The sequence below is a fragment of the Aspergillus brunneoviolaceus genome (genome assembly GCF_003184695.1).
Source record: "Aspergillus brunneoviolaceus CBS 621.78 unplaced genomic scaffold BO95scaffold_36, whole genome shotgun sequence".
NCBI classification, from domain to species: Eukaryota; Fungi; Ascomycota; class Eurotiomycetes; order Eurotiales; family Aspergillaceae; genus Aspergillus; species Aspergillus brunneoviolaceus.
This window is the reverse complement of record NW_020290766.1, coordinates 316,479-342,121: the sequence shown is the minus strand read 5'-3', so window position 1 is coordinate 342,121 and position 25,643 is coordinate 316,479. Positions and strand designations below refer to the sequence as shown.

Genomic DNA, 25,643 nt, shown 5'->3' with positions numbered 1-25,643 from the left:
GTTTTGCAAGCATCTCCACCGTGACTGTTGTCGGGCCATTGGAGCACAACACACGTTCTACTGGAGGTATGGAGACTTTGTATATGAATCCTGAGCTCGAAAATATGTTTGATTGTAATTTCAGCCTTGTGGTATATTTCCCTGTTCGTGGTGGTGGTGGTGATCAGACAGTGTGGATATATATATAGTAGCACCGTGCTGCGGGGAGTAACTAACTTAAGTTATACCAAGCTGTGTCATCATCCCGTCGAAGTCACTTAATTCCTCTCGGCTTCTCACTCCCAACATCTCCTCTCTTTTCCCTTCTTGCTGCAATATTCGACCTCGTTATTCAAAAACTAGAGGTCTTGAATGCACCGGCTCTGGCCCCGATCGAGAATCCCTGCTCCTTTTCCGTGCTGAGCTGCGGACTTGTCTATCCTCCTGACCTCGTCGGAGATCAAGCATGTGAAAGCACCAGCCAGGCGTTTGTCTCGACATGTGCCGTCATTCTTCCCCCTCTCGATTGACCTGCCAGTGATAAACCTCCCCTCCCCTCTCCCTTCATTCAGCATGGCATCCTGGGCGGTGATCTACGAGTTGTTCGCTGCCATCTTCAGTATGATCCTAGACGTCGCACAGTTCTGGCAGCAGGTAGGCTATTCAATGTCTTCAGACGCATGGTCGGCATCATGGTCTCTCAAGCCAGCACCAATCCCATCAGATATGCTTGATGAAATCTCCACTATTCCTATGATACTCCATTGGAATGTTATGCTGTAAATTTCATTAGCTGACTTTCTTCGTCTAGAGGTTATTATCCTGGTGGCATACACAGTCTCCCCGAGACCGACTGCGCCATGCGCTCGCTACTGCAACAACCTACGAGGAATGGGAAGAAGCCGCCTTCGACCTAGACGAAATCCTCAGTAAGGATCTTTGGTAACTCGCTCCACTTCAGCCTACGCACGGAGGTCAGTCACTGACAGCGTATAATAGGCGCCAGAACCCCACCAGCCGCCATTACGATTATCGCTTGATCCTGGGGAGATTAGAGGCTCTCATGAGTGCTCGCGAAGACGAGGATATCCTGACGCTGGTCAATCTACTCCGATCCGGACTGCTTCGCAATCTAGGCAACATCACATCACCGAAGCTGTTCACACAGGCGTACGCGGGGACCAAGCTTCTGATCGATGACTATATCACCCAGGTGGCACTGTCCATTCAGCAGGTGACGGCGCTTCCCACCGCCCCGGTCCACATCAGTGGGTTCGGAGCGCAGGCGAAGCTCGAGCTGCTGCATGACACTCGACAGGCCTTTGGACGGACAACGCTTCTGCTCCAAGGCGGATCGATCTTCGGGCTCTGTCACCTCGGCGTCGTCAAGGCTCTTCACCTGCGGGGCCTTCTGCCTCGGATTATCATCGGGACCGCGACGGGCGCCCTGATCGCCGCCCTGGTCGGGGTGCATACGGAAGATGAGCTGTTGACCTTCCTCGACAGCGATGGCATCGATCTGAGCGCCTTCGATCGGCGTCGGAAGACCAAAGACGCCTCCTCCGAAACTCAATGGCTGCCGTTCGACGTCGGCGACAACTGGGCGGGGACCCTGTTCCGGCGCATCAAGCGATATGTTCAGAAGGGCTACTTCCTTGACGCCGAAGTCTTGGAGGAATGCGTGCGGGCCAACCTGGGAGACTTGACGTTCGAAGAAGCATACGCCCGATCGAAGCGCATCCTCAACATCACTGTCGCGACGTCGAACACCAACGCCACGCCGAATCTCCTCAACTATCTCACCGCACCAAACGTGGTACGGACCCGCGCATCCCATCTTATTTGATATTCTATGAGGTTGTGAAAAAGCTAACAAGAAGGTTCGCCCAGCTCATCTGGTCCGCCGCCGTAGCCTCCAACGCCTCCAACACCCCCCTCTACCGCCCCGTCACCATCTACTGCAAGGACGAGACGGGCTCGATCGTCCCCTGGCCGCACTCGCAGGACGCGACCTTCGCCTCCTGGCGCCACGTGCAGTACAGCGAGGGCGAGTCGCCGCTCTCGCGGATCGCCGAGCTGTTCAACGTCAACCACTTCATCGTCTCGCAGGCGCGGCCCTACCTCATCCCGTTCCTCCGCTCCGACGGCGGCACCCTCCTCATCCGCCGGCCCGGCGACCACCCCAACCCCCCGATCCGCTACTTCACCCGCCTCGTCCTGGGCGAGGTGCGCCACCGCCTCCGCCAGCTCGACTACATGGGCCTCCTTCCCACGCCGCTGGCCCGCCTGCTCCTCGAGGAATCCATCCCTGGCCCCAGCATCACCCTCGTCCCCGACCTGACCCTCCGCGACTTCACCAAGATCTTCGAGAACCCCAGCAAGGAGAGCCTGGCGCACTGGTCGCGCAAGGGCGAGCGCGGCGTCTGGCCCGCCGTGAGCGCCTTGAAGGTCCGTTGCGTCATCGAGATCGAGCTGGACAAAGGGTACCAGGTCGTGCGGCGGCGGAGACCAGCGGAGATGCTTGGCGGTGGTGGGAGCGGAAGTGGGAGTGGGAGCGGGAGTGCGACGACAACCATCCTGCGTAGACCTTCGGTCCCGAACGAGGGCCAGCCCCGGCGACGGCGCGGGAACAGCAACAGTATCGATTCCGGCCACGAGAACTCGGCGACGAGTTTAGGAGTCGGGGAACTGGATTACCAGGATGATTTGACTTATTAGGTTGAGATCACTTGTTGGTTGGCTTTGGAGTAGAGGTAGATTCGCCCTCGGGCATTGCATGTATCATGTATCATGTATCATGTACTGTACTCCAATGCATAACTTGGTTGGACGATAGAGATGGATGTAGGATTGAGGGCGGGCGGTGCGGTGCGGTGCGGTGCGGTTCGAACCTTGAAGCCCTTTTGGTTCGTAATGTAGACCCGACACTCGAAGGATCGATACACTCTGCTGCTCCTGCTCATTTGCATGGAATAAGCTCAGTACACTACCAATCCAACTCCCGTTCTATTGCAGTGGTTGGTGTACGGTCCACGAGAGACACCCTCATCCCTACTTCTGGTAATCAAATCACTCCATCCAGTATACGGAGTAGAGAAGATGGAAACACGACATGTATTTTTCAGGTTATGCATACGCTGAATACATTTTTTGATCTTCAAAGAATAACAACCGCAACTCCAAGACGAGACCCAATCTCTATCGATCTATATCTTTTTCTTCTCATCGCGCATCGCATATGCCCATTTCTTGGTGCAGTTGAGGCGGAATCGCCATGGCCTGGATACCTACCACCCCTCTAACCAAACCAAATCAAACGAAACCAAACCCAACCCCAAGCGCAAACCTCCTGCATCTATAGTTCTAAAGCTAGGAGATAGTCTGGAGTTCCGGCGAGCGAAGGCCCGGTCGATTCCAGGGGGGGACCTTTATACACTGTTTCCCGACGACAGGTTAGTTGATCGGGGCTGGGAGATGTGGAAGCTCTACTGCCAAGGGAGGGAATGCATGGGGAAGAGGGGAGATGGGAACAACGAAGAGAAAGGAAAAGGAATGAGAACGAACCTCTACGTCCATACACACAGTACCACGCGAAGGCCAACCCCCACAGCCCCACCAGCACGACGGCGGCGTAGTTCATCGATGAGGGCGTGACCGGCAGCGCCGTGGGGAGGCTGAACAGCACCAGGCCGAAGGCGATCCACGCCAGGGAGAGAACGTTGACGACGGGGCCCAGCAGCGGGCCGCAGGTCCAGGGCGCGCGGGCGACCTCGGTGCGGCGGTGCATCAGGCTTAGGGCGATGGGGATGGCGTAGGCGACGGAGAGGGCGATGGTGCTGACGGAGACGAAGGCGGTGAAGGTGCTGGTGCTGCCGAGGTTGATGAGCCCCAGGAGCAGCTGGAGGATGGTGCCGCCGAGGAGGGCGTTGAAGGGGACGCTGTCGGGGTTGTTTTTGTGGGAGCTGCTGTCTGATGACGATGAGGCCGATGCGAAGAAGGCGTAGGGGTCGTGGACGCGAGCCCAGAAGCGAGAGCAGGGCACCGCGTTGTCGCGCGCAAAGGCGTAGATCGCCCGCGAGCCGGCCACGGTCGCGCTGATCGACCCGAAGAGCGTCAGGCTGAGGACCAGGCTCGTCAGCGCCAGTCCCCCCGCGGCGGTGCCCATGACCCGGTGGAAGATGTACGGGAGGGCTTGGCCAGCCGGCGCGGCGAGGATCTCTTCCATCGGGGGCAGCGTGAAGCAGATCGGGAGGATGAACAGCAGGCCGGCCAGCCCGAGCACGGGGATGTTAAGACTGAGGACTTGGGGGACGATGCGCGCCGGCGCGACGCATTCCTCGGCCATCGAGGTCACCAGCCCGATGCCGCAGAAGGTGTACGCGGCCGGGAGGAGGCCGATGAAGAACGTGAAGCCGCCCCAGCCGGAGAAGTGCGTGTCGTAGTGGCCTAGGGCATACGCCGCTGTGTGGCGGCCGGTCGCGGCGGTGGTGGATAGAGCCACCAGCACCACGATGATGGTCAGCGCCGTGGTCACCGTGCAGAGGAAGTCGATGTGAGGGAGGAACCGGTTGCCGAAGGTGCAGACCAGGAAAGTGCCGACGCAGACGGCGTAGAAGATCAGCAGAAGCTCCCAGCTGTTCGGGTCCCAGCTGGGACGGACCAAGGAGATCGAGGCTGACAGCATGGATGCGAAGCCGAAGTTGGTCGAGAGGATGGCCGTCCAGTTGCCGATGATCCACACCCAGCCGGTGAGGAAGGAGACGATGGCTTTGTGGTCGCGCGCGATCTGATGCGACCAGTAGTAGGGCCCCGCTGACGTCGGGTATCGCGACACGAGCTCGGCGAGAGACAGGGCGACGCATTGGTATAGGACGCAGACAACGATCCAGCCGACAAAAATTGACATGGGCCCGCCGCCGTAGATGGCTCCCATGAGAGGACCTCCTTCGCCGTAGGGAATCGCGGCCATCGCAAGCGATTGAAAGAGCAGTGTGTTCAGGGAACGGTTGCGACGAAGCTCCTGCTTGTAGCCGAGGATATCGAGTCGGTCATCGTCGGAGTTGCTGTCTGCGCCGTGCTCTGCAACCTTGTCCTGAGAGGCATCTTGCGACGCTGCTGTCTTCTTGGTTCCCATCGTTGCGGTGCCCGTGATGCGTGATTCTTCTCGCAAGATGCAAAGAACACTCGGTCCTCCGGCTCGGTTCTTTTCAGGATATCCATAGCCCTTGGATCTGCCCCTTGAGCTGAGTAAAGTCGCCGTACTAGGACAACCCTTGCAGGGCTGAATAGGAGGCAACGATCTCGATGTGACACGGAAGGCGAAATTCCCCATTACGTTCGCTATGTGGTGCCGCTCGTGATATCTCCGCACTCCACCGGCCGCCCTTGCATAAGTTCCATGCCTCAAATACCGAAAAGCACTCGCAATCTGTAGCTTAGCTGCAGCGAGAATTAGGATTGGTCGAACAGTTGAGATAAGCTGCAGTCCAGGACGAATTATTCGCTTCTGCCTGGCTTTCATGCGGTCTGGCTATCACCTGTTTCCATGATTTTAGGCTCTGATCTCAGCTGCAGAATTCCGAGTCACTTGAGGAGAGAGCTCCTCAATCTTGGCAGGCGGGGTTTCTTGTGCATGGCAAAACCTGGAATGGCTCGTGTAGATCATGACGTCTGTTGTAGTTCATCAGAGAACGTGCAAAGACGAATAATGGGCAAAATCTGCTATAGAGCATGGCAAAGTGAGCCAGCCACTATTGCACTATATTGCTTTCGGAAAGCTAGGGGAGTCAAAACCTGGGGATGAATCAATGACCTCAAACTGTAAAGTGAATGAACATGAAAGATGAAAGACTGTCATCATGAATATTCAAAAATTTGGTATTCGAACGTAGAAAGGTAGTGATTAAAATGAATACACCGGGGAATCAAGAAAGAGAACCAGACGAAGCGGAGCAACAACTATCCTACATCAACACTCAGCTATAAGGTAGGCCCACCATGATGGGTAAAAAGCACAGGAAGGGGAACGGGCCAAAGTATTCCAAGTATCTCGCATGATTCACGCAAAGGGCACATCAGCGATCAATTGGCGGTTTGAGGCCGCGCAGACTGCCGTGAAGGGGGACGGAGGGATTGAGGTCGCAATGAGCGAGCGCGAGAAGTGGGACGAGAGACGTCTTTCGAAGGGTCGTAGGCCAACGCGGGAACTGGTGACCTGTCAGCAAGACCATTCAGGGCCAATTTGGCGATTCTACTAGACAAACTTACTGCTAAAGCCGTAACCATCGGTAGCCCCTTCTCTGTTCTGTGGGTCAATCTCGACTCGAATCGTAATGTCCAATCCTCCGGGCATGCTGCCGCTACTAGTATACCCGTCTGCCGCGGGATGACTAGAGCCTGCGTCAGCTTCACCCTGGTGAAGAGGCGAGTGACCATCTTTGGCCAAAGGAAACGAAGAGGCCTGCTCGTTCGGAGCCACTGAAGTGTTTCCATTAGTGTAGAGGGGTTCGATCTCAGTGATGCAGGCGAAGTTCCGCGAAGGCATCGTGACCTTATTCCACGCGGCGCTCTTCTCCTGCCCACCAGGTTGTCGATCAAATATGTCCATCAATGTCTCATCCGTGTGGGGATCCAGATGATGAAGCTTGTTTCTACGTGCCAAGAGATTGGCCACGGCCTTGGGAGGAGGTTTGTTCGTGATCGCACTGCTAACAACATTGATCATATACCGTGGATCGTGTTCGCTGTGAAGGTTGAGGGCTGGGTTGGAGTAGAACCGACCAATGGCTGCCAGATGCACATCTCCGCCCAGAATCGTGACACGAATGGAATGAGCCTTAGCAAAGTCCTGTAGACGTTGAATGAAAATCCTTCGCTCCTTCTTGTGTTGACGCGCAGTGTAGTGATCATCCAAGTCATCCAAAAGGTCGACTTGGCCGTCAAACTGATTAAACAAACCACCTGCAAAGCCAAACCGCTTATTCAATAAGCGAATTGGCGCGATCAGAGGAGAGCTCAGGATATTTTCCAGCCATGCGAGTCGGGGGTATGCGATTGGAACTCCCAGTAGCACAATCAAGTGTTTTATGTCCCCCTCGGCCGCTAAGACTTCAGTTTCAAGGCGGGAGAAAATGAGATCATATGTGTCTGGGTAATTCACCTGGTGCCGCGTGCGCTCCGTCCGCGCATCGACGCCAATGAACGCAAACCGCTTGCCGAGGCGCATGTAGAGGTTTCGACTCTTCTCTTCGACGTAGGGACCGGGGCGATTACCAACAATCCAACTATCGTCTTCCGACTGGCCTTCTAGAACGTAGGTGTTCTCCAGCTGTCTAGGATCGGCACCAGCAGTTCCGTTAACGGCATGCATTGTTTGCGGAGCGTCTGTGGTGTACGTCGATTTGGGCGGCGCGATGTGATGCTGGAACAAGCAGTAATACTTGAACGCCACGCCGCCAATCCCACGAAACACGGAGCAGCGCATGAAATGATCTGTGTACGAACCGAAGCCGTCAATAATGTCATGGTCATCCCAAACATTGATCTGTGGGATCCGGCCATTTGCTGCTTTGAATGGCTCGATGGAATACCATCGGACATAGTTTGCATAGTAGTATTCATCGCACCGGGCTCGCAAGTCGTTGTCAAAGGGATGCGCCCGTCTCTTGTGAGGGTTTCCAATGGCCGTCCACGCCTTCAGGGGTCCATCAACGCGGATTCCATCGCAGTACAACTGGTCACCACCACCAATCATGGCATGGAAGGGCTTCTGGCCGTGCACACGCATGACGTCGTTCCACAAATTGGGGCCAACCCAAGCGTTCATATCAGTGCCGACGGAAAAGCCATTGCAAGAATGGAACATCAGACGCATCGACTGGTGAACCGATGGCACTACAAAGTCCCAAGGCGGAGGAAGCTCTTCGCCATTTGCGTACTGGAACCCCGGAATGGTGTATTCCCAGCGTGCTTCGTACTCTTCTAAGGCGATGGCGATTGAAAATCTCCAGAATGCCTTCTCGGGATCTTCATATAGACGAAGTCCATCAGCCACAAAACGTTGGGAGTTGGGTTGAGTACGAGAAGCTCGGCCGCTGCTATCAACCGGGCCTGCTTGGCGCATGACCAGCTGAGGCTGGCTCTGCCCAGACTTAGTCACAATCAGAATACTTCCTCGCCATACGGAGGAGGAAGCAGTGACATCCATATTCTTGAAGTTGATTAGGGGACCGCAGATGACGTCCACGGACGTGCTGGAATCCGTAGAGTGGCCATTGACAGCAGGAGCTGCACCATTGGCTAGTACAACAGCATTAGTGTTGAAGCGCGTGTCAGGCAGTGTCGAAGTTGGAAACTTACTTTGGAAGGCCATCGTGAGGTCACGGGCCGGACGGGGTAATACCAAAGATACCGGCGCCAAGCAGCAAGGGGATAAGTTTCGAAAATAGGTAATAAATATTAAAAAAAAGACAAGTGGGATAAATCAGTGTATCATATGGTGATTACAGACTAGAGGCAGGTTGCGACGGGTTGTGCAGACGAGGTAACTATCGATAACCTGGCAGGATAGTTCTCAGGTAGGGAAGGAGATAAAAGAGTGTGACAGAAGAGGTTGACCCGAAAAGAGGGATTAGGCGATTAATAACAACTGCGCGCAGGACAGGGAGACCAGGATTCCGGTGTAAGTCGGATCCCCTGGAAGATGTCAAGGGGGGAAGTGGGATACGGGGCGGGGGAGGTGATAGAAAGAACGAAGATTGGATCCCAAATAAGGCCAGTAGTATCGCGTCCCGGAAGGTCAGGAAGATGATTAGTATGGATGAGAGCAAGGGTCAAAAGGAGCGGCGAAAGGTAGCATTAAGGTACCAGTCATTCAATTTGTTTTGAGAATCTGAGTACTCCGTACTGAGCAGCACAACAGAATCAGTAGGGCTGCAGGGCTGAGAAACTTAAGAAGGGGGAGGGAAAAGAGAGAGAGAGAGAGAGACAGAAAGTAAGAGGGACAACAGCGAGACCATCATTCATTCACTCTTGACTTTCCCTATGGAAGGCCAAGAGACCAAGACGGAGAGGGCCCCCATCCTTGCACGGGTCATTATCATTTTTTTTTTCATGTTCCTGGTTATTGGCTTGTCGGTTCTGGTGACTAGCTGCATCTTGGCAGCATCAGCATCAGCAGCAGCATCGTCGGCCTCATGGTCATTCCAGCACAACCACGGTACTAACCGAAAATCATTTCCAAACATCGAGTTTGTTCGTGTCTTCAATTCGTATTGTTCGTACCAGTGATCGGTTGATCGGTGATCAGTGATCAGTTGTAACCGAGGGTGGGTTTTCGGTCTGGGAACCGATCTGATCGAGTCTCCGAGAGAATGGGAATGGAATGGAATGCAGCGTTGTACTACTAACGGAGTATACTGAGCCTGATTGGGTCAGGAATGATGACGCCGAGACTGACTACTTACTCATCAGCCCCACGTCTCAGCCACATTCGGTTCCAGTCTGTGGCTAGTGTGGATCGCAATCTCCCCCCTACTTGCATGTACTCCGTACAGTCTGTTACTTATACTCCGAGGTCCTCGTTATGCGGTGGCCTAATCTGCTACTTGCTGCCCTAATCAGTTCGTGCCTATCATTTCAATCAGGCTTTGCACTTCTACTGAGAGTATGAGAGGCATTAGTGCACGTACTTCTCCATAGGTTCTCAGATTCTCATATGTTTACTCACAAGAAGCAATAAGTTATAATGTACTTACTATGTACATGTACATAGGTGTATTCCAGGTGCCCTGCCGAGAAAGGCTGCTTTCCTATATAGGTAATCACCATCCTTCCGCTCCGCCCTCGGCCGTCCAACTAACCACCGGGCACCGGGAACCACATCTCCTCCCCTCTACTACCATCGACTTCATAATCCGAACCAATGCCATGCCTCTTGCAAGAATGCTACGTGCACAAATGCCCCATCATCACCAATCCTACAATCAGCACAATCCTGCTCTGAACCTATGTATGACATTGTCTACCCTAGACCATCTGATGGAACACGATCTACCCTCCACATAAAGTAGGCATTACACGAGCATTGGACATCATCAGAGTCATATCATCACATCAATCATATCTCATCAGTGATGGGGGATCATTCCATTCATCTCCCAGTCATCTAAGCAACTTGTCTTTTTTTTTTCTTTCTTTTCGTCTGGTGCATCCGGATTTTTTTCTCCACTCTCTTTCCATTCATTCTCCATTCACTTGCTCGGCCCAGCACCAGCCTCGTCTTCTACCTAAAACTGAAAGCAAAGCTCAATTCCCCAGGGCCATGAAACCAAAGGACTCGGACTGTTCCAGTTGTTGGGCGATTCAAAGACTCTAGGCCAAGGCACCAGCTTCCTTCCCCAAGGGTCATAGAACATCAACAGATCGCCGGCGATCTGGACGGGTGGGATGGCCGACGGGGGTTTGCGTTCGTGGCAAGAACGGTGGGTAAAACGTTGTCGGAACATGCTGCTCTTTTGCCCAGGGCTTGCCTAGGGCTCAAGCGGATCATGAGTGGTTGGTAATGGGGGGTCGGGGGTATCAAATATGTAAGGACGATAACTGAATGCATCTCCCATGCTTTAGTAACCTGTTGCAATCAAGGAACAATTCGAGAACGTTTCTTGATGTCGAGTGAGTTTTCACAAAAGAAACGGAAAGAACCGAAGCAATCAGAAGACGTGGAAAAGAAGCGAAAAAATACAGCGAAGAAAAAGGAATAAGAAAAGACGGAAACTCCGAGCCAAGGAAAGATATCAAACTCTGACAAAAATGGTGAGGGGTCATCAAGGAATACCAGAAGACCAGATGGATCCAGGGCCCTAGAAGATATTGTTGAAAAAGGCAAAGCGATAGCCACCAGTCATCTATCGGGATACAGAGACATTTCCAGGTCCTTGGTGTTCTCTAGTCTCGCTAATCAATGACTGGGCTGGGTATAAGATGACGAGCGCTCGAGGCGTCGGCTTGGGACGAATCGACAACCAATTTCCAGAAGTCGCCGTTGAGCGGAGAATCCGGCAACTGGGCCAGATGTTCCTCTGGCTGCTGTTGCATGGACACTCCCATTCTCATCAAAAGCTCGCAAAAGTGGCTGCGGTTTGTGGGGCTGTCCAGTTCAGGGTAGTCCAATGTGAGATATGCGAGACGACGGGCAAGCCACTCTATCGAGACGTTGTGATCACCATCATTCTCGCCTTCGTTCGACATGAGATTGTCCAGGCACTGGCTAGCGGCGCAGTCCAGCAGGTGGTGCGCCTGCTCTCGTCCGATCATGGCTGTAAGCTCCTCAAGCGCCTCATTCTCGGGTTTAGGGTTGTTGTCACCCGCTGCGGCGTTAAACAATTTGTTGAAACGTACATCGGCGGAGTTCTCGGCTCTGTGAGTCTCGACATACTGTTCTCGAAGCTCGGATGATTTCCTCAAGCTAGGGGCGGGCCAATCGATTCCATTCTCTGCGTACATGGAATCACAATAGGTGTACAGATCGTTGGTCCACGCATTGAGTTCCAAGTTGCGTGCCAGATCATCTGGAACCCATCCGTCGCGGATATAGAACCACGCTCTAGCCGAAGCGCGCTGCAGCATCAAGCGACATTGCTGCTCGTAGTAGGCGGCTTGCTCCTTGAGGTTACCAATTCGCAAGTAAGCAGGACCAAACAGCGGGTCGGCAGCATCCCGGACCCATTGGCAAAAGAGGATGGTCATGACGAGTTCCATTCCGGGGTCGTCAAACCTTCGAGATGGGCGGTGATGACCATGCTGGTAACCAGCGCTCAAGATGCCTTCGCCTGGGAAGAAACTTTTCTGAACGAAGCAATCATGAAGAAGGCCAAGCAATTCATAGATTGTCACCTCGTACATGTTGCACCCATCCTGCCACACAAAGTCGAGGTCCTCGATGTGGGGAATCCACTCGAAATAACGAGCATACAACATCTTGTTCACATGACTGTACCCCAGGATATAGCCTTCATGGCATTCCGAGGCGTCCCGGTTAATGATGGGTAGGATGTTAAACACCAGCTGAGGATCATCGCCGACATTGAAAGGAGCCAGCACCTCGTGATCGAAGAGTTCTTCATAGGAACGTATGGTACATTCGGTCCCATCGAAAATGTACATACTGTTCTTACGGACGTGCTCGTCTCGGTCACGCTCGTTGCTGAGGAGATAGAGGTGGTAGTCAAGGATGTTCCAACCGGGGCGAAGCACGAGGCCGGGAACAGGTCTCTCTTCCAGATCAGACGCGACAGACTCTTCAGACCCCTCAGACTCAGTATCAAGGCGTTCAATGAGTTCTTCTGTCTCTGGGACGTTTGAGATGCTTTCTTCTGACAGGTTCACCAGGGTCACTTTGAAGCCTTCACCATCGGGGCTCAAGGGCGTCTTCGGTGAGTCCTCAGGGGACGTGTCTTCTTCAGACCATGACTTCCTTCTAGCCATCTGCCAATGCTTCATCGTGAAGATTGGCGACCTGTCCTCTCTCAGTCGAGAGGTCACCGGAATATCAGCCATCGACTGCTATCGCGGCTGGTCAGCACTGACCTCTATGATAGAAGGGAAACACAGGAAACAAACGCCCATGGCGTGGCCCGATAAGAACAACACTTACGAGTTTCACTGTTGCGAGATGCTTCAAAGGCCTCGATGAGCTGACGGGAAGAGAAGAGAGACAAGGGACGCTTGTGAAGCACACTGAATACAAGAGCCTTGGTGGACCGCGCCGAGGACAAGGGGGATGAGGCTTGGAGGCGTGTTGAGGATGGAGAGGTAAAGGAGGGGGAAGAAGAGAGAGATGTTAAGAGTAGTCACGAAGTGAGAGTCTCTCACACTGCATCAGGAGAAGTGAGAGGATGTGGATCTTCTCCAAGACGTCGGTAAAGATTCACTCACATCTCTAACTGAGATGCGAGTACTAACAAAGGTATCAAGGAGGACATGAAAGTTTAATTTCAAGCTAATCATCAACTACAAGGTAAAGGATCATCTACGATAGTCAGTTTGTGAGGATTTTCATTTCTGCCTGCTATCTAATCTCTGTATAGAGTGATCGGAAGGCGATAGACCCGCGTGTAGTTCTCTGGTTCAGCGATCCTGCGCTGCAATATCCCCAACCGTGTTTTCAGAACGAGATCCATGCGGCCTCCCTCTGCCGCATGTCTAGCCGCAAGATGAAAGAAACACAGGGACGACACCATGGTTATTTGGGGAACTCGAGCACAGGAGGGTAGTGAATGCTGGTAGTGTTGCAGTTGGCTCAGCTGTGATCTCCACTGTTACATAGCAACAGTACAAACAGCTCAGAAATTGCCCTTACACCACTAGTTTCCATTTCCTTTCTCTCTATAAAGCCACCCCAAGGGGTAGTTTATGAGACAAATGTAGCTGTTTTTGCCCATATAACAGCCATCCCTCTCTCTGTGTTCCTATATACTACCAAATGAGACCCCTCTCACCATGGAAGACAGTGTCCGTCACATATGGCTATGCCTGTCAACCTGATAAGGACCTGGGAGAGAGAAGTCTCCGGGTTCTCTCATGTGCCTTCTAGCCAAGCTGAACCTCCATCTACCCACCTGGCCAGGGAGAAGTTGGTCGGTCCTAGTCAGGAAGTTCCAGTTCTCACTGGCGAGGATGTGGTTGCGTGGCCCATAGATCTCGTCGTGTGTCTGTCCGGTGCGAGCTCATTGTATCGGAAGGTGAGGTTTTACGTTTTGCTTGTCGTCGCAACGCCCGACATCGCCTCGCCTCCATCTTGCAAAAGTAGCGTGGTCGATGGACTGTGCGCTTAGCACGGAGCTTCCGGATTTGCTCCCGTAGGTGGAGTGATGAGGAAGCCCTAGGGTAGTTGAGGACTGGAACAAGCGATGAAGGTCAGTACAGCTGTACTATTGACCATGTCATCGACAGTGACAGCGCTTTTGCTCACGACGACTGAACAGCTCTAACGGATCGCCGCCTAGAATAGGCATACCTAGACGTTCCGATGCAGCAGCACAGCACACTGGCATTGAGAAATGCCCGTGAAAATGCTCCGGTACAATATTTGCTAACATTTTCGTCAGGCCGATAGGTTCGTCGAGGCCCCTGGGCTTTGATTTGTCTTTGAGACTCCACACATCTATCAGAGCTCGATCTTACGCGCCGGTCCAGATTACATGACTCTTCACGATATGTGTATCCTGGATGATTCTCATTCTCCGTGGCTCGAAACTAATTCCCCACGTCACGCTAAGGTATTTCCATCAGATAAACCCATCCGAATCGTGATGCACTTCTGTTGATCTAAGCTAAGATGATAACAACTGCGTGGCCAGACGATGCGACAAGACAGGAAAGACAATATGCAAAGGTAATAGTGGGAATAAACATTCACACCGCATGCTAAATGCTCAACGCCAACTGTGTTGTGTATGTTGTGTGCGTATGTGGTATCATCTACGCGTCCTGGCTGGCAAAACAATGCGCAAGACACCGGGATATGGAGCGGCCAGCCAAAGACAATCCCATGGCCGTGCTACAGTGGGAAGTAGCGAATTCTAACGCCAGGTCAGAAGACGGACAAATTGCGAGGCTAGTCAAAATAAGTGAGAGGGGAGGGGCCTCCTCTAGCTCAGCTAGAGGCCTGCTGTTGTTGGCCCCAGTGACCCCCGGAAAGGGCCTCCGGCGGGATCCTTTGCTGCTTGATGAACAGGTCGATCAATGGCTGCATAGGCTCCATTTCCTTGTCGGATACCAGCTTGTAGTATTTCGCCACGGTGACGAAGTGGACGAAGCACATGTTCAGGATGTCGTGCTTGTTGATGTGCCAGAAAGGGTTCAACCAGTGTGCATGGTAGAGATGAGCATAGCAGCGGAACATCTGCTTCATAATGCCCTGGCAATCCTTGTAAAACGTCTGCGGGAAGCCGCTGGACTTGCCGATCCATTCCTCTCCAGCAGTAGCGCTAGCGCCTCCAACTTCGTTGATCGCAAATGTCTCCGGCATGCCCGCGAATTTCTCCGTGGGGAACATGACGGGGTCATGGATCTTGCTGACGATCCATTTCTCCACGCGGTTGATGAACTTGGGAGCCGAGATCTTAGCTGCACGGCCATCGACAAGCCATGTGTATGTCAATCTGTTGGAAAGAGATGACAGTCAGATAAGACCTGGGAGGTATTGTCACGAATCGCGTTCTACTTACCGACCAGCGGACATGGTGGGGCAAGTGTTCTCATTGCAGATCGGGAGTCCCGTGAGGCTGTTGACCTCCTGAATGACCTGGAGCATACCGTGAAGCAGGCGATATTGTTCAACAACTATTTCATTATAGGATCAGCATCATACCCTGCAAGAAAAAGAGACAGCGCTAGCTGGTCCGCTTACTCTGATGAGCCAGCCATTCGCCCAACTCCACGTTCTTGGGGCAGGCACACAACGTCAAGAAGTTGCCCTTCACATTCAAGGGCGCATATTTCTCCTGGAAAAAGTACTTGGGAGCATCGGGGTCGTAGGCGGAAGAGGTGTCGACCGAGAAGCTCGAAGTGAGAGACGGGGAGTTGGGCACATGGCCGGCGGGAGGGCCCTGAGGCGTCGGGGACGGAGCAGGACTTCCATTGTTCATCTTCGGGGCGTTGTTGTTGTTGTTTTTGTTATTGCCTCCTCTGCCAAAGCCTTGGCGACTAAACACCATATCAAATCGCGGGTCAGTGTCCACTGCTTCAACTATTAAAGTGGAATAATAGGAAGAAAAAGAAAACCCGAGGAATATGGAATCAAAAGAGGAAGCGCATGGCGTGGCCTCTTGATAAGCAAGCCAGGGGCGTAATCATTTCGAATGCCTCTGACCATGCTGCGGCAGAGGGAATTTCAGGGGAGAGTGACCGTGCGGGATACATTCTTAGGGGAAGAGGGGGACCACTTACACACTCTGGAAGAAGGTCGCCATGATGGAAAGCGGTGTATGCTCGAAAACACGGGGGAAATGATAGAAATGACGAAGTCTAGAGTGGCAGGCGACGAGTAGAGGCAAGGATGGAAAGAGGAACAAGAGACGAAAGAGCAGCGACGGCAATCCAGAAGGAAGAATAAATCACGACTGGAGAAACCCAGACGGAGAAGAGATAGAGAGAGAGACAAGAGAGATGAATGGAGTGAGTGAGTGAGTGAGGAAGTGAGTGATTGGGAGGGAGGGGGGCGATTGTTTCAGTTGGTTTGAGTCCCTCATTCGGTCCTCATTCGGTCTGGCCCGTCGAGCTGCCGCCCTCCACTAAGCCTACTTGGGCTCGGACGGGATCATCCAGTTGTTCCGCTTCAATTCAACGGGAGTGCTCCGAGCTGGAACAAGTTACAAGTTACAACGATCAATGATCAATTGACGGAGTCCGGCATTATTCTCCGTCCCTCGAGTGACTCCTCTTTTACATCAGCTCAGGCTCCCAATCGGAATTTCTTTCTCTTCAAAGACCCGTATTGAAAGTTTTCCAAGCCACTCAATTGCAAGATTGCGCTATACACAAGCTTTGACTTGCCAGTGCTCTTCTCACGCGGCAACTGATAGCCGACCCCGGAGCCTGGTTTAACACACTTGACTACTACACATCACACCAACATGTCCTCTTCAGATGAGGATGTTGTCCGTCGTCCTGGGCGAGGTGCAGCGGCCGATCGACCGGGAAGCCCGTCGGGAAGCGAGCTCGGCTCCGATGCGGGCAATGTGAACAATTACAACGACGCAGATCTGTTCGGCTCAGATGCTTCAGATGGAGGTTTCGGAGATGACAATGAGTATGCGAGAATGCCCGCGCTTGACCGGGCCATGACATAAACGCTAACACAGCACCAGACAACCCCAACGTACACTCGACGACGAGGAGCTCGACTCGGGAGATGATGTGGACCGTTACGACCGCGCTGGAGAGCGCATGGACTACGAAGACGGGGGCGAAGAACAGTTCCAGGAAACTGTGAACATCATGGATATGACACTGAGTCGCGCGCCGGAACCCTTGACTTCCAACGGCGAGGTATGCAAGATGATTCTACCACGTCACATCAGCAGAAGACTCACTTGCCTGTTTACCCATCTAGATTTACACAATGCCCGTCCCCCCTTTCCTCTCGGTGGAAACCGAAGAGTTCAACCCGGAAACCTATGTTGCGCCTCCCTTCACGACCGCCGCTACCTCTCTGTGCTGGAGACATGACCCCCAGGACGAATCCCTCCTTCAATCGAATGCGCGCATCATCCGCTGGGAGGATGGGTCCATGACGCTCCAGCTTGCTTCGGCGCCGAAGGAGCAGTACCGCATCTCCACGAAACCGCTGGCGCCGCTCAACAAAGCCGGCGAGTACGATGTCAAGCTGGATTCGCACGTCTACCTGGGTGCCGCCGCAGAGGCTTCCTCCGTCTTCCGGCTCACCTCCCACCTCACCCACGGCCTCACCGTGTACCCCACGACAATGGAGACGGATGATGCGGTGCAGCGTCTCCAGGAGTCGCTGGCTGCGGCCGCCCGCAGCGGCAAGAAGACGCTGGACGGCTCGGCGCCCGTCATCGAAGTCAAGGAAGATCCGGAGCTGGCCAAGCGCCAGGCCGAGATGGCCGAGCGCGAGAAGCTCAAGGCGGCGCGCCGGCGCCAGCAGCTCGCGGACCGGGAGCTGGACCGTGGCCGGCGGGCTGGGTTCGGCCACCGTACCGGAGGCGGCGGTCTCACCGTGGGCGGCCTGGAGGACGACGACGGTCTGATGACGACGAGACCTCGCGCCAAGAAGGCGCGCAAGCCGAACCGCCGCGGCGAGATCTACACAGATGACGAGGAGGACTACGACCGCCGCGGACGCACCCGCGAGGACGAGTACGACGAAGACGACGGATTCCTGGTCGGCAGCGACGAGGAGCCCGAGATCGTGGACGATGATGACGACGAGGATATCCTCGAGGACGAAGACATGGACGCCGAAGGCGACGACGATGATGCCCCGCCTGCCAGACCCCGTCACAAACGCCCGTCGCCCGACGCCAGTGCGAATACCCCTCCAACTCGGAAGAAGAATCGTTATATCGTGGATGATGACGACGAGGAGTAAAGGATTTCAAGTTACTCCCCGTTCTGATGTTGCTGTCTTCTTGCATCTTGCTTACGGGCCACCCCGTACATTCGCTTTCATATGCTAATGACTTGTGTAACTATTATATCATATCTCTCTGGATACTTCATCGGCGCATGACTGGTCATATTCGCCTGGGAATCTTTCTTGCTTTCCTTTCCTAACTTAGCATTACCGGACATTAAAAGAAAGTTGGCTTGCACCATGTATTGTTCTGCAGAAGTATAGGCATATTCGCTAAAGGTGTAGCCACTAGCTAGGTCTTGGGATAGATGCACATATTAGTAGTCATGTCGAGATAGGTAGTTCCCAGGTACTAGGTACAGGTGCCAGGTATTAGACCAGGATAGCAGGCCACTGCACCAGCATCGGTAGATAACTATATATTCGAATATCTTATCGTCTGCATAAATAACATAATGGTATCGGTAGAACAAATTTACGCTTCAATATCATGCACACATGTTGTCGCGGATGACCACAAGCTACATCCCGCTCGTCACAGGCGTCGTTCCTTGCGGGTAATCGGAGGGCTCGAATTCGAATTTGGCGATGACCTCCCTCGCGCTCTTGATGACGCGTAGGCATAGCAGTTCGCTCTCCCCTGTACTACAGTTTTGGACGGGTAGAAGGCGCTCCTCCGCAGGTAGTGGATGCGACTGGTGCCACGATCGCTGGCGTGCTTCCATCTCCTCAATCAGGGCGAGGAGACTGGGTGTCTCCGTGACTTGCGGGGAGCCAGCCGGGTCGTAGGGCCCGCCGACGACCCCGCCTCGGACAGTCTGCCGTAGCCAGTCTTTCCAGCCGGCTACCGGATTGAGCGACTGTTCGACCGTCGCGGCGTATGCAGGAGACGTCGACTGTTTGCCCAGATCCACGGGGTTCGCCTTGTAAACGCGGAGCCATGAATCGGCAATGACCGCGAGCAGAGTCCCGGTACACATGACATTCTGCATCCCCGTGCTGAAGCGCAAGGGGCATATTCGACAGCGGATGACCTCCCTGGCTGTTCGCGCCGCGATGTATAATGAGCAGAAGGTGTGCTGCGAGATCGGGAAGGGGGCGAGGGAGGACAGGTGGCTGAGGCATAGGTAGAGACGTGATAGACATGAACATTGTTGGTCGGGCGAATCGGCGGGGTCGGGGGATGGATATGACACGTCCGGCGGGAGCGGTGTCAGACTAGCTGTCGCCGCAGAGACACTGGAGAAGTCGGGCCATGGAGTGGTGGTCGTCGGTACACAGTTCAGAGGCGTTGCAAGATCCATGCGACTCGGTGGGCTCTGGGTGTCGTCTGCCAAGGGATCAGGAGGGGTCGTCTGTGGTGTATAAGCTGCAATCCCTGACGGTAAAGTGTCCCTCGGTGGGATCCCCATTCCCACAGTATCAGTTGACAGAATATGACCGAGATCCGCATCTGCGCTCCATAGCCCGTTATCAAGACCAAGCGACGAAGGATCTTCTTCCTCCCGCAAGCGCTTCTTCGGCGGTCGTCCCATCTGCTTCTGTTCCGAATAGTGGCACAGTAGATCTTGTTTCAGACATCGGGTGCATCCAGTTTGTTCACCGGAGCATTTCAGCTTGCGCTTCCCTAACTTTGTCAGCCTACACATGATGAGCCTGGATCTTGTGCGTCAGGCATACTGCACTCATCACACGCAGCATGTCTCTTCACCGGCCGCGCCACAGTATCATTGAAAGTGCTGTCCGACAGGGCGAGTGGGGTCTGAAACCACTCAGCCTGAGGCTCAAACTGCGTCATGATAAGAGGATTGGCGTGTTTCAAAGACTATAGCACTTGTCAGCAAGCAAGCAAGCGCAAAAGAGGCGGCACGGTGAGCGACCATCCAAGACTGGCCGTGATGAGCCACCGAGGTAATTATTGCTGTATTGCTGTATTGCTGTATTGCTGTGTTATTATCGATAAACTTGCCAGAGCGGCGGAACGATAAGGGCGGGCGGTGTATCACGTGGGCGGTGGGAGAGCGCAAATCTTCCCGGCGCAGAAAAAAAAAGTTGCAAGGCGAGGAATCAAGTCGGTCTCCCGAACGGTTGTCGTTGTTCAAGCACCGAACGCATTTTGAAAAGCGTTCTACCGTCATCATGGTTGCTTCAGCAGGCTCGAAGAAGCGCAAGGCTGTCACTCGAGATGTGGAGGAGGAAGCTGGCGCCTTCTCCGGAGACGAATTGGCTGGAGATTTGAACGGCGCGCTTTCGGACAGCGCCAATGATCTTTCTAGTGACGAGGACGATTCTGAGGTTGAATTGGTCGACGAGTTCAGCAGTGATGAGGACGATGATGAAGAGGAGGAGCTCGATAGCGATGAGATCCCCTCGGATGGTGAAGATGCCGTCAAGAAGAACTCCGCCAAATTGACTGCAGCTCCCGCGGACGATGAAAGCTCAGGTGACGAGGCAGAGGTGAATTTCCGGATCGAAAAGGATGCCAATGGGAACGACCGCTACGTCTACGACGAAATCAACCCGGATGACAACTCTGACTACTCTGACATCGACGAGGACTCTAACACTATCGGCAATATCCCGTTGTCCTTCTACGACCAGTACCCTCACATCGGTTACGACATCAATGGAAAGAAGATCATGCGTCCCGCTACCGGAGAGGCGCTGGATGCGCTGCTCGATAGCATCGAGATCCCCAAGGGTTTCACTGGACTCACCGATCCTTCGACGGGCAAGCCTCTGGAGTTGAGCCAGGACGAGCTGGAATTGCTGCGCAAGGTGCAGATGAACGAGATTCCGGAGGACGGCTACAACCCCTACGAGCCCTTGATGGAATGGTTCACCACGGAGAAGGAAGTCATGCCCCTGAGCGCGGCTCCCGAGCCCAAGCGCCGCTTCCTGCCATCCAAGCACGAGGCCAAGCGTGTCATGAAGCTCGTCAAAGCCATCAGAGAAGGTCGTATCCTGCCTTACAAGCCCCCATCAGAGCAAGAGGAGGAGGACAAGGATCTCATCAAATATGACCTGTGGGCGGACGAGGAGGAGCGGCCCGATCATATCATGCATGTCCCCGCTCCCAAGCTTCCCCCTCCCGGCTACGAAGAGAGTTACCACCCCCCTCCGGAGTATCTGCCCGATCAGAAGGAGCGAAAGACCTGGGAGCAAGCGGACCCCGAAGACCGGGAGCGCGAGTATCTCCCCACCGACTTTGGCTCTCTTCGCAAGGTTCCTGGTTATGGCGAGTTTGTCAAGGAGAAATTCGAGCGTTGCTTGGACCTTTACTTGGCCCCCAGAGTTCGGCGCAGCAAGCTCAACATCGATCCCGAGAGTCTTCTCCCCAAGCTCCCCAGCCCCGAGGAACTCAAACCTTTCCCGTCGATGTGTGCTACCGTGTTCCGAGGACACAAGGGCCGTGTGCGCTCCATTGCGGTCGACCCTACTGGCGTCTGGTTGGCGACTGCTGGCGATGACGGTACCGTTCGTGTCTGGGAATTGCTCACCGGTCGTCAGCTGTGGAGCGTTCAGCTGAGTGACGAGGATGCCGTCAACGTCGTCCGCTGGAGACCCGGCAAGGATGCCGTGGTTCTGGCTGCCGCGGCGGGCGACGACCTCTACCTCATGGTGCCCTCCATTCTCGACCCCGAGCTCGAGCAGGCCAGTCTGGAACTCCTCGACGCTGGATGGGGATACGCCGCCTCGAAGCCTGCTCCTAGCGCCGCCGAGGAAGGCAAGAAGACACCCCCGCAGTGGATCCGCCCTTCGTCGGCCCTCACCGACTCCGGCGTGTGCGCGGTCATCCCTCTCCGCTACGTGGCCAAGTCCATCTCCTGGCACCGCCGCGGAGACTACTTCGTTACCGTGTGTCCCGGCGCCTCCACCCCTGCCTCCGTGGCCGTTGCCATCCACACGGTCTCCAAGCACCTCACCCAATACCCGTTCAGCCGGCGCATCAAGGGCGGCGGCCCGCCGCAGACGGCGCACTTCCACCCGTCGAAGCCGATCCTCTTTGTCGCCAACCAGCGCACCGTGCGCGGGTACGATCTCTCGCGCCAGCTGCTGGTCAAGATCGTCCAGCCGGGAGCCCGCTGGATCTCCTCCTTCGACATCCACCCGACCTCGTCCACGGCCTCCGGCGGCGACAACCTCATCGTGGGCTCCTACGACCGCCGGCTCCTGTGGCACGATCTCGAACTCTCGCAGCGGCCCTACAAGACCCTGCGGTACCACCGCAAGGCCATCCGCGCCGTCAAGTTCCACCCCAGCGGCCGCTATCCGCTGTTCGCCGACGCCAGCGACGACGGCTCCCTCCAGATCTTCCATGGCAGCGTCACGGGCGACATGCTCAGCAACGCCAGCATCGTCCCGCTCAAGGTCCTCAAGGGCCACAAGATCACCGGCGAGCTGGGCGTGCTGGACATCGACTGGCACCCCCGCGAGGCGTGGTGTGTCAGTGCCGGGGCCGATGGCACGTGTCGTTTGTGGATGTAGTAGATTCGATTCAGCTCAGCGCATACTTTCTGTGTTGTTATTATCCATCATCATCTCCTGTTTGCAGTTTCTCGTCATATCTACATGAGAAGGGCGTTCTCGGTGTGTGTATATACATTATTTCTTTGTTGTTCTCTCTCTTTCGATATCCATTCAAAAAGTTTCCTTCACCCTCGTGGTCATATGTAGAGCAGACTACGTAAATTAGTATCAGCCTGAGGCCCCAACCAATTCAATCCCCTGTACGTAGCTTATCTCCCCTCCCCTCCATGCATACCACGCAATCGAACCCGCCTTGGAGGTCTACTACAAGTTACCAAAAAACCATAAAACAGTGGAACCATACCCACAACCGGTAAATCTTTACCAGGGAAGAAAACACCTTCCGACCTCTCAGTCTATCTATCTATGTACAGTAGTAACCTCCATTCCGCAATAGCGACGCGACCTAGACAACACCACCGCTCCAATCCCTCCTCAAACGCTCATACTTCTTCAGATCGGTAACACTGGGCCGAATGAACGCCTTGGCGGCGACAAAGTCCTCGAACTTGATGGTGTCGCGCCGCTTGATGGCGGAGTAGCCGGCGCGGCGCAGCAGACTGCCGAGATCGGCACCGCTGAAGCCCTCGCATTCCTCGGCGAGGCGGCGGAGGTTGTCGTCGAACTCGATGGGCAGCTTGCGGACGAGGGTCTGCAGGATGTCGGCGCGCTCGAGGGGGCTGGGGAGGTTGACAAACAACAGCGTCTCGAGGCGGCCGGGCCGCAGCATGGCGGGGTCGATGATGTCGGGCCGGTTGGTGGCGGCGATCACGTAGATGCCCTGGCGGCTGGAGCCAAGGCCGTCGAGCTCGGTGAGGAGGGTGTTGACGACGCGGGCGGAGGCCTCGGAGAGGGTGTCGTCGCGGCGCGGGACGAGGGCGTCCAGCTCGTCGAAGAAGATGACGCAGGGGACCGAGGAGCGCGCGCGCACGAACACCTGGCGCACCGCGCGCTCGGACTCGCCCACGAACTTGTTGAGGAGCTCGGGCCCCTTGACGCTGATGAAGTTGGCCCGCGACTCGTTGGCCACCGCCTTCGCGAGGAGCGTCTTACCGCACCCGGGGGGTCCCCAGAGCAGCACCCCCGTGGGCGCGGTGATGCCCACGTTGGCGTAGATCTCCGGGTGGCGGATCGGGTCCACGATCGCCGTCGACAGCTCGTCGCGGATCCCGCCCAGCGCCCCGATGTCCGCCCACGTCGTGTCCGGGATCGTCGCGAACCCTTCGCGTTTGGACGAGGGTTGGATCTTGGGCAGCGCGGTGAAGAAGTCCGCGTTCGACACCAGGACCGTCTGCGTCTCGTCCCCGATGGGCGTGTCCTTGGCGTGGATGATCAACCGCCGGATCTCTTTGACCTTGGGGCTGAGGTCGTCGGTCACGCTGAGGTCCTCGAGGTCCATGTCCATCATCTTCTCGTCCTCGGGCCCGCTGTTCTGTTTCAGGATCTCGAGGTACCGCTTGATGGCGGCAGCGCCGGCAGTGGCCACCAGGTCGTTGAGATCGGCGCCCACGAAGCCCGGGGTGCGCTTGGCCAGGAGCTTGAGGTCGAGGTCGTCGGCCAGCCGCATCTTGCGGGTCAGCGCGCGGAGGATCTGCTCGCGCACGGGCTCCGACGGCACCGTCATGTTGATCTCCTTGTCGAAGCGGCCGCCGCGGCGGAGCGCGGCGTCCAGGCTGTCGGGCCGGTTGGTGGCGGCCAGCACGATGACCGGCTTGCCGTCCGTCTTCTCAAGCGCCAGGTCGTCCATGCAGGTGAGGAGCTGTGCCACGATGCGCTTCTCCATCTCGCGCTGCGCGCTCTCGCGTTTCGGCGTGATGGCGTCGATCTCGTCGATGAAGATGAGGCAGGGCGCGATGCGCCGGGCTTCCTCGAAGTACTCGCGCAGCGCCTTCTCGGACTCACCGGACATCCCCGAGATGACGGAGGGCGCGGAGATGGAGATGAAGGGCACGCCCAGCTCGGCGGCGAAGGCATTGGCGATCATCGTCTTACCGCAACCGGGGGGACCGTGGAGCAGCACGCCGCGCGGCGGCTGCACGTTGGAGGACATGTAGACTTGTGGGCGGGTCATGGGCAGGATGACCAGGTCTCCGAGCTGCTCAACCACATCATCCAACCCCCCCAAGTCCGCGAGACTGACGTGCGTGGGCGGGGAGCGGTCGACGGCGGTGTCGCCCTTGCGGCGTTTGGAGGAGGTAGATTCGCCGCCATGGTGTCGCTTTTTCGTTGACGATTTAGGAGCCGGCGTGGTGGCCGTGTTGTCTGTCGTATTGTTCGTCTCGCCGGATTTCTGGGCGTCCGTTACGCCGTTCTTGGTATTCCACATGCCGACGAGGCTCTTGTTCAAACTGTTGGACTCCTACACCCACTCGTCAATACCTCTGGGAAGGAAAGCAGACCATATCGTCCTCCGCGCATGTGACTCACCGGCGCTGCCGGCTCCTCCAGCCCTTCAAAGTCCCCTTCAACGGAATCCTCCTCCTCCTCATCGCCTTGAATCACCGCCACCACACGCTCGATGCTATCCTCGAGAATCCTCTTAGGTTTGCGATTTAGACTCGAGTTCGATCGCTTGATCGTGTCGTATATCGTCGTAACAGAAATCCGCGTAGCTCCATTCTCCGCCTGCTCGTCCATGATTTTGCGCACAATCTGATAGACCTACCAGCCAGCAAAAGCGCACATTAGCATTTGGTAGTATACATCGCTATTTTGCGCGATAGAGGAGGAGGTTTGCATTTGGCTTACATCTTTATCCAAGCCCTGTCTCAGGCTTGGCCTGCCCCCGCGACCCATTGTGTCCCAAGTCGAGAAAGAGCGTTTTCTCTCGTGCGTCTAACGATTTTTGAAACGAAGCGCGCCAATGCACGAGAAAACCAGCCGATCTGATAAACGCTTCAATCGCTGCCCAGTTGGGGGGGGATCTTCTACAATTTTTGGAGATCGGAGAATCAATTTGGCCGGCGGAGAAGATGAGCAAAAATTACAGATCGGTAACTGCATTACCGACATTACCTCACTTCAATTGGAGCAACGG

At 55.1% G+C, this 25,643-nt stretch overlaps 9 protein-coding genes across 9 annotated transcripts; 3 read left to right on the top strand and 6 right to left on the bottom strand.

The window, feature by feature from the left end:
- Positions 1 to 552: 552 nt before the first annotated feature.
- Positions 553 to 2,697, top strand: BO95DRAFT_363731 (triacylglycerol lipase family protein; the record flags this gene model as incomplete). The annotated part of the gene is made up of 4 exons (XM_025582629.1): positions 553 to 662; positions 793 to 921; positions 979 to 1,795; positions 1,870 to 2,697. 4 exons carry the CDS (start codon positions 553 to 555, stop codon positions 2,695 to 2,697), a joined length of 1,884 nt encoding a protein of 627 aa, XP_025442028.1.
- A 637-nt stretch (positions 2,698 to 3,334) lies between these two features.
- BO95DRAFT_514739 (putative amino acid permease) lies at positions 3,335 to 5,113 on the bottom strand (the record flags this gene model as incomplete). Its single annotated transcript, XM_025591699.1, has 2 exons — positions 3,335 to 3,414; positions 3,544 to 5,113. The coding sequence occupies 2 exons, from the start codon at positions 5,111 to 5,113 to the stop codon at positions 3,335 to 3,337; spliced, it is 1,650 nt and encodes a 549-aa protein (XP_025442027.1).
- Positions 5,114 to 5,827: 714 nt separating this feature from the next.
- BO95DRAFT_142971 (uncharacterized protein) lies at positions 5,828 to 8,737 on the bottom strand. Its single transcript, XM_025580593.1, has 3 exons — positions 8,338 to 8,737; positions 6,247 to 8,277; positions 5,828 to 6,185 (listed from the first exon to the last, which is right to left on the bottom strand). The coding sequence occupies exons 1-3, from the start codon at positions 8,348 to 8,350 to the stop codon at positions 6,061 to 6,063; spliced, it is 2,169 nt and encodes a 722-aa protein (XP_025442026.1). The 5' UTR covers positions 8,351 to 8,737; the 3' UTR covers positions 5,828 to 6,060.
- A 2,618-nt stretch (positions 8,738 to 11,355) lies between these two features.
- BO95DRAFT_338103 (uncharacterized protein) lies at positions 11,356 to 12,216 on the bottom strand (the record flags this gene model as incomplete). The annotated part of the gene is made up of 1 exon (XM_025581947.1): positions 11,356 to 12,216. A coding segment is annotated over one exon (861 nt), but the record flags the coding sequence as incomplete, so codon positions are not given.
- Positions 12,217 to 14,201: 1,985 nt separating this feature from the next.
- On the bottom strand, positions 14,202 to 16,190 carry BO95DRAFT_443185 (Mob1/phocein family protein). Its single transcript, XM_025586615.1, has 4 exons — positions 15,928 to 16,190; positions 15,389 to 15,684; positions 15,207 to 15,321; positions 14,202 to 15,140 (listed from the first exon to the last, which is right to left on the bottom strand). The coding sequence occupies exons 1-4, from the start codon at positions 15,948 to 15,950 to the stop codon at positions 14,633 to 14,635; spliced, it is 942 nt and encodes a 313-aa protein (XP_025442024.1). The 5' UTR covers positions 15,951 to 16,190; the 3' UTR covers positions 14,202 to 14,632.
- A 187-nt stretch (positions 16,191 to 16,377) lies between these two features.
- Positions 16,378 to 18,359, top strand: BO95DRAFT_443183 (Paf1-complex subunit LEO1). The gene is made up of 3 exons (XM_025586614.1): positions 16,378 to 16,789; positions 16,848 to 17,028; positions 17,093 to 18,359. The coding sequence occupies exons 1-3, from the start codon at positions 16,614 to 16,616 to the stop codon at positions 18,089 to 18,091; spliced, it is 1,356 nt and encodes a 451-aa protein (XP_025442023.1). The 5' UTR covers positions 16,378 to 16,613; the 3' UTR covers positions 18,092 to 18,359.
- BO95DRAFT_414437 (Zn(II)2Cys6 transcription factor rglT) lies at positions 18,360 to 19,998 on the bottom strand. Its single transcript, XM_025584311.1, has 2 exons — positions 19,757 to 19,998; positions 18,360 to 19,703 (listed from the first exon to the last, which is right to left on the bottom strand). Exons 1-2 carry the CDS (start codon positions 19,872 to 19,874, stop codon positions 18,598 to 18,600), a joined length of 1,224 nt encoding a protein of 407 aa, XP_025442022.1. The 5' UTR covers positions 19,875 to 19,998; the 3' UTR covers positions 18,360 to 18,597.
- A 158-nt stretch (positions 19,999 to 20,156) lies between these two features.
- erb1 (ribosome biogenesis protein ERB1) lies at positions 20,157 to 22,730 on the top strand. The gene has a single exon (XM_025586613.1). It carries the CDS (start codon positions 20,216 to 20,218, stop codon positions 22,562 to 22,564), a length of 2,349 nt encoding a protein of 782 aa, XP_025442021.1. The 5' UTR covers positions 20,157 to 20,215; the 3' UTR covers positions 22,565 to 22,730.
- A 213-nt stretch (positions 22,731 to 22,943) lies between these two features.
- Positions 22,944 to 25,487, bottom strand: BO95DRAFT_482456 (putative AAA family ATPase/60S ribosome export protein Rix7). Its single transcript, XM_025590247.1, has 3 exons — positions 25,355 to 25,487; positions 25,034 to 25,267; positions 22,944 to 24,965 (listed from the first exon to the last, which is right to left on the bottom strand). The coding sequence occupies exons 1-3, from the start codon at positions 25,400 to 25,402 to the stop codon at positions 23,013 to 23,015; spliced, it is 2,235 nt and encodes a 744-aa protein (XP_025442020.1). The 5' UTR covers positions 25,403 to 25,487; the 3' UTR covers positions 22,944 to 23,012.
- Between the last annotated feature and the right edge of the window lie 156 nt (positions 25,488 to 25,643).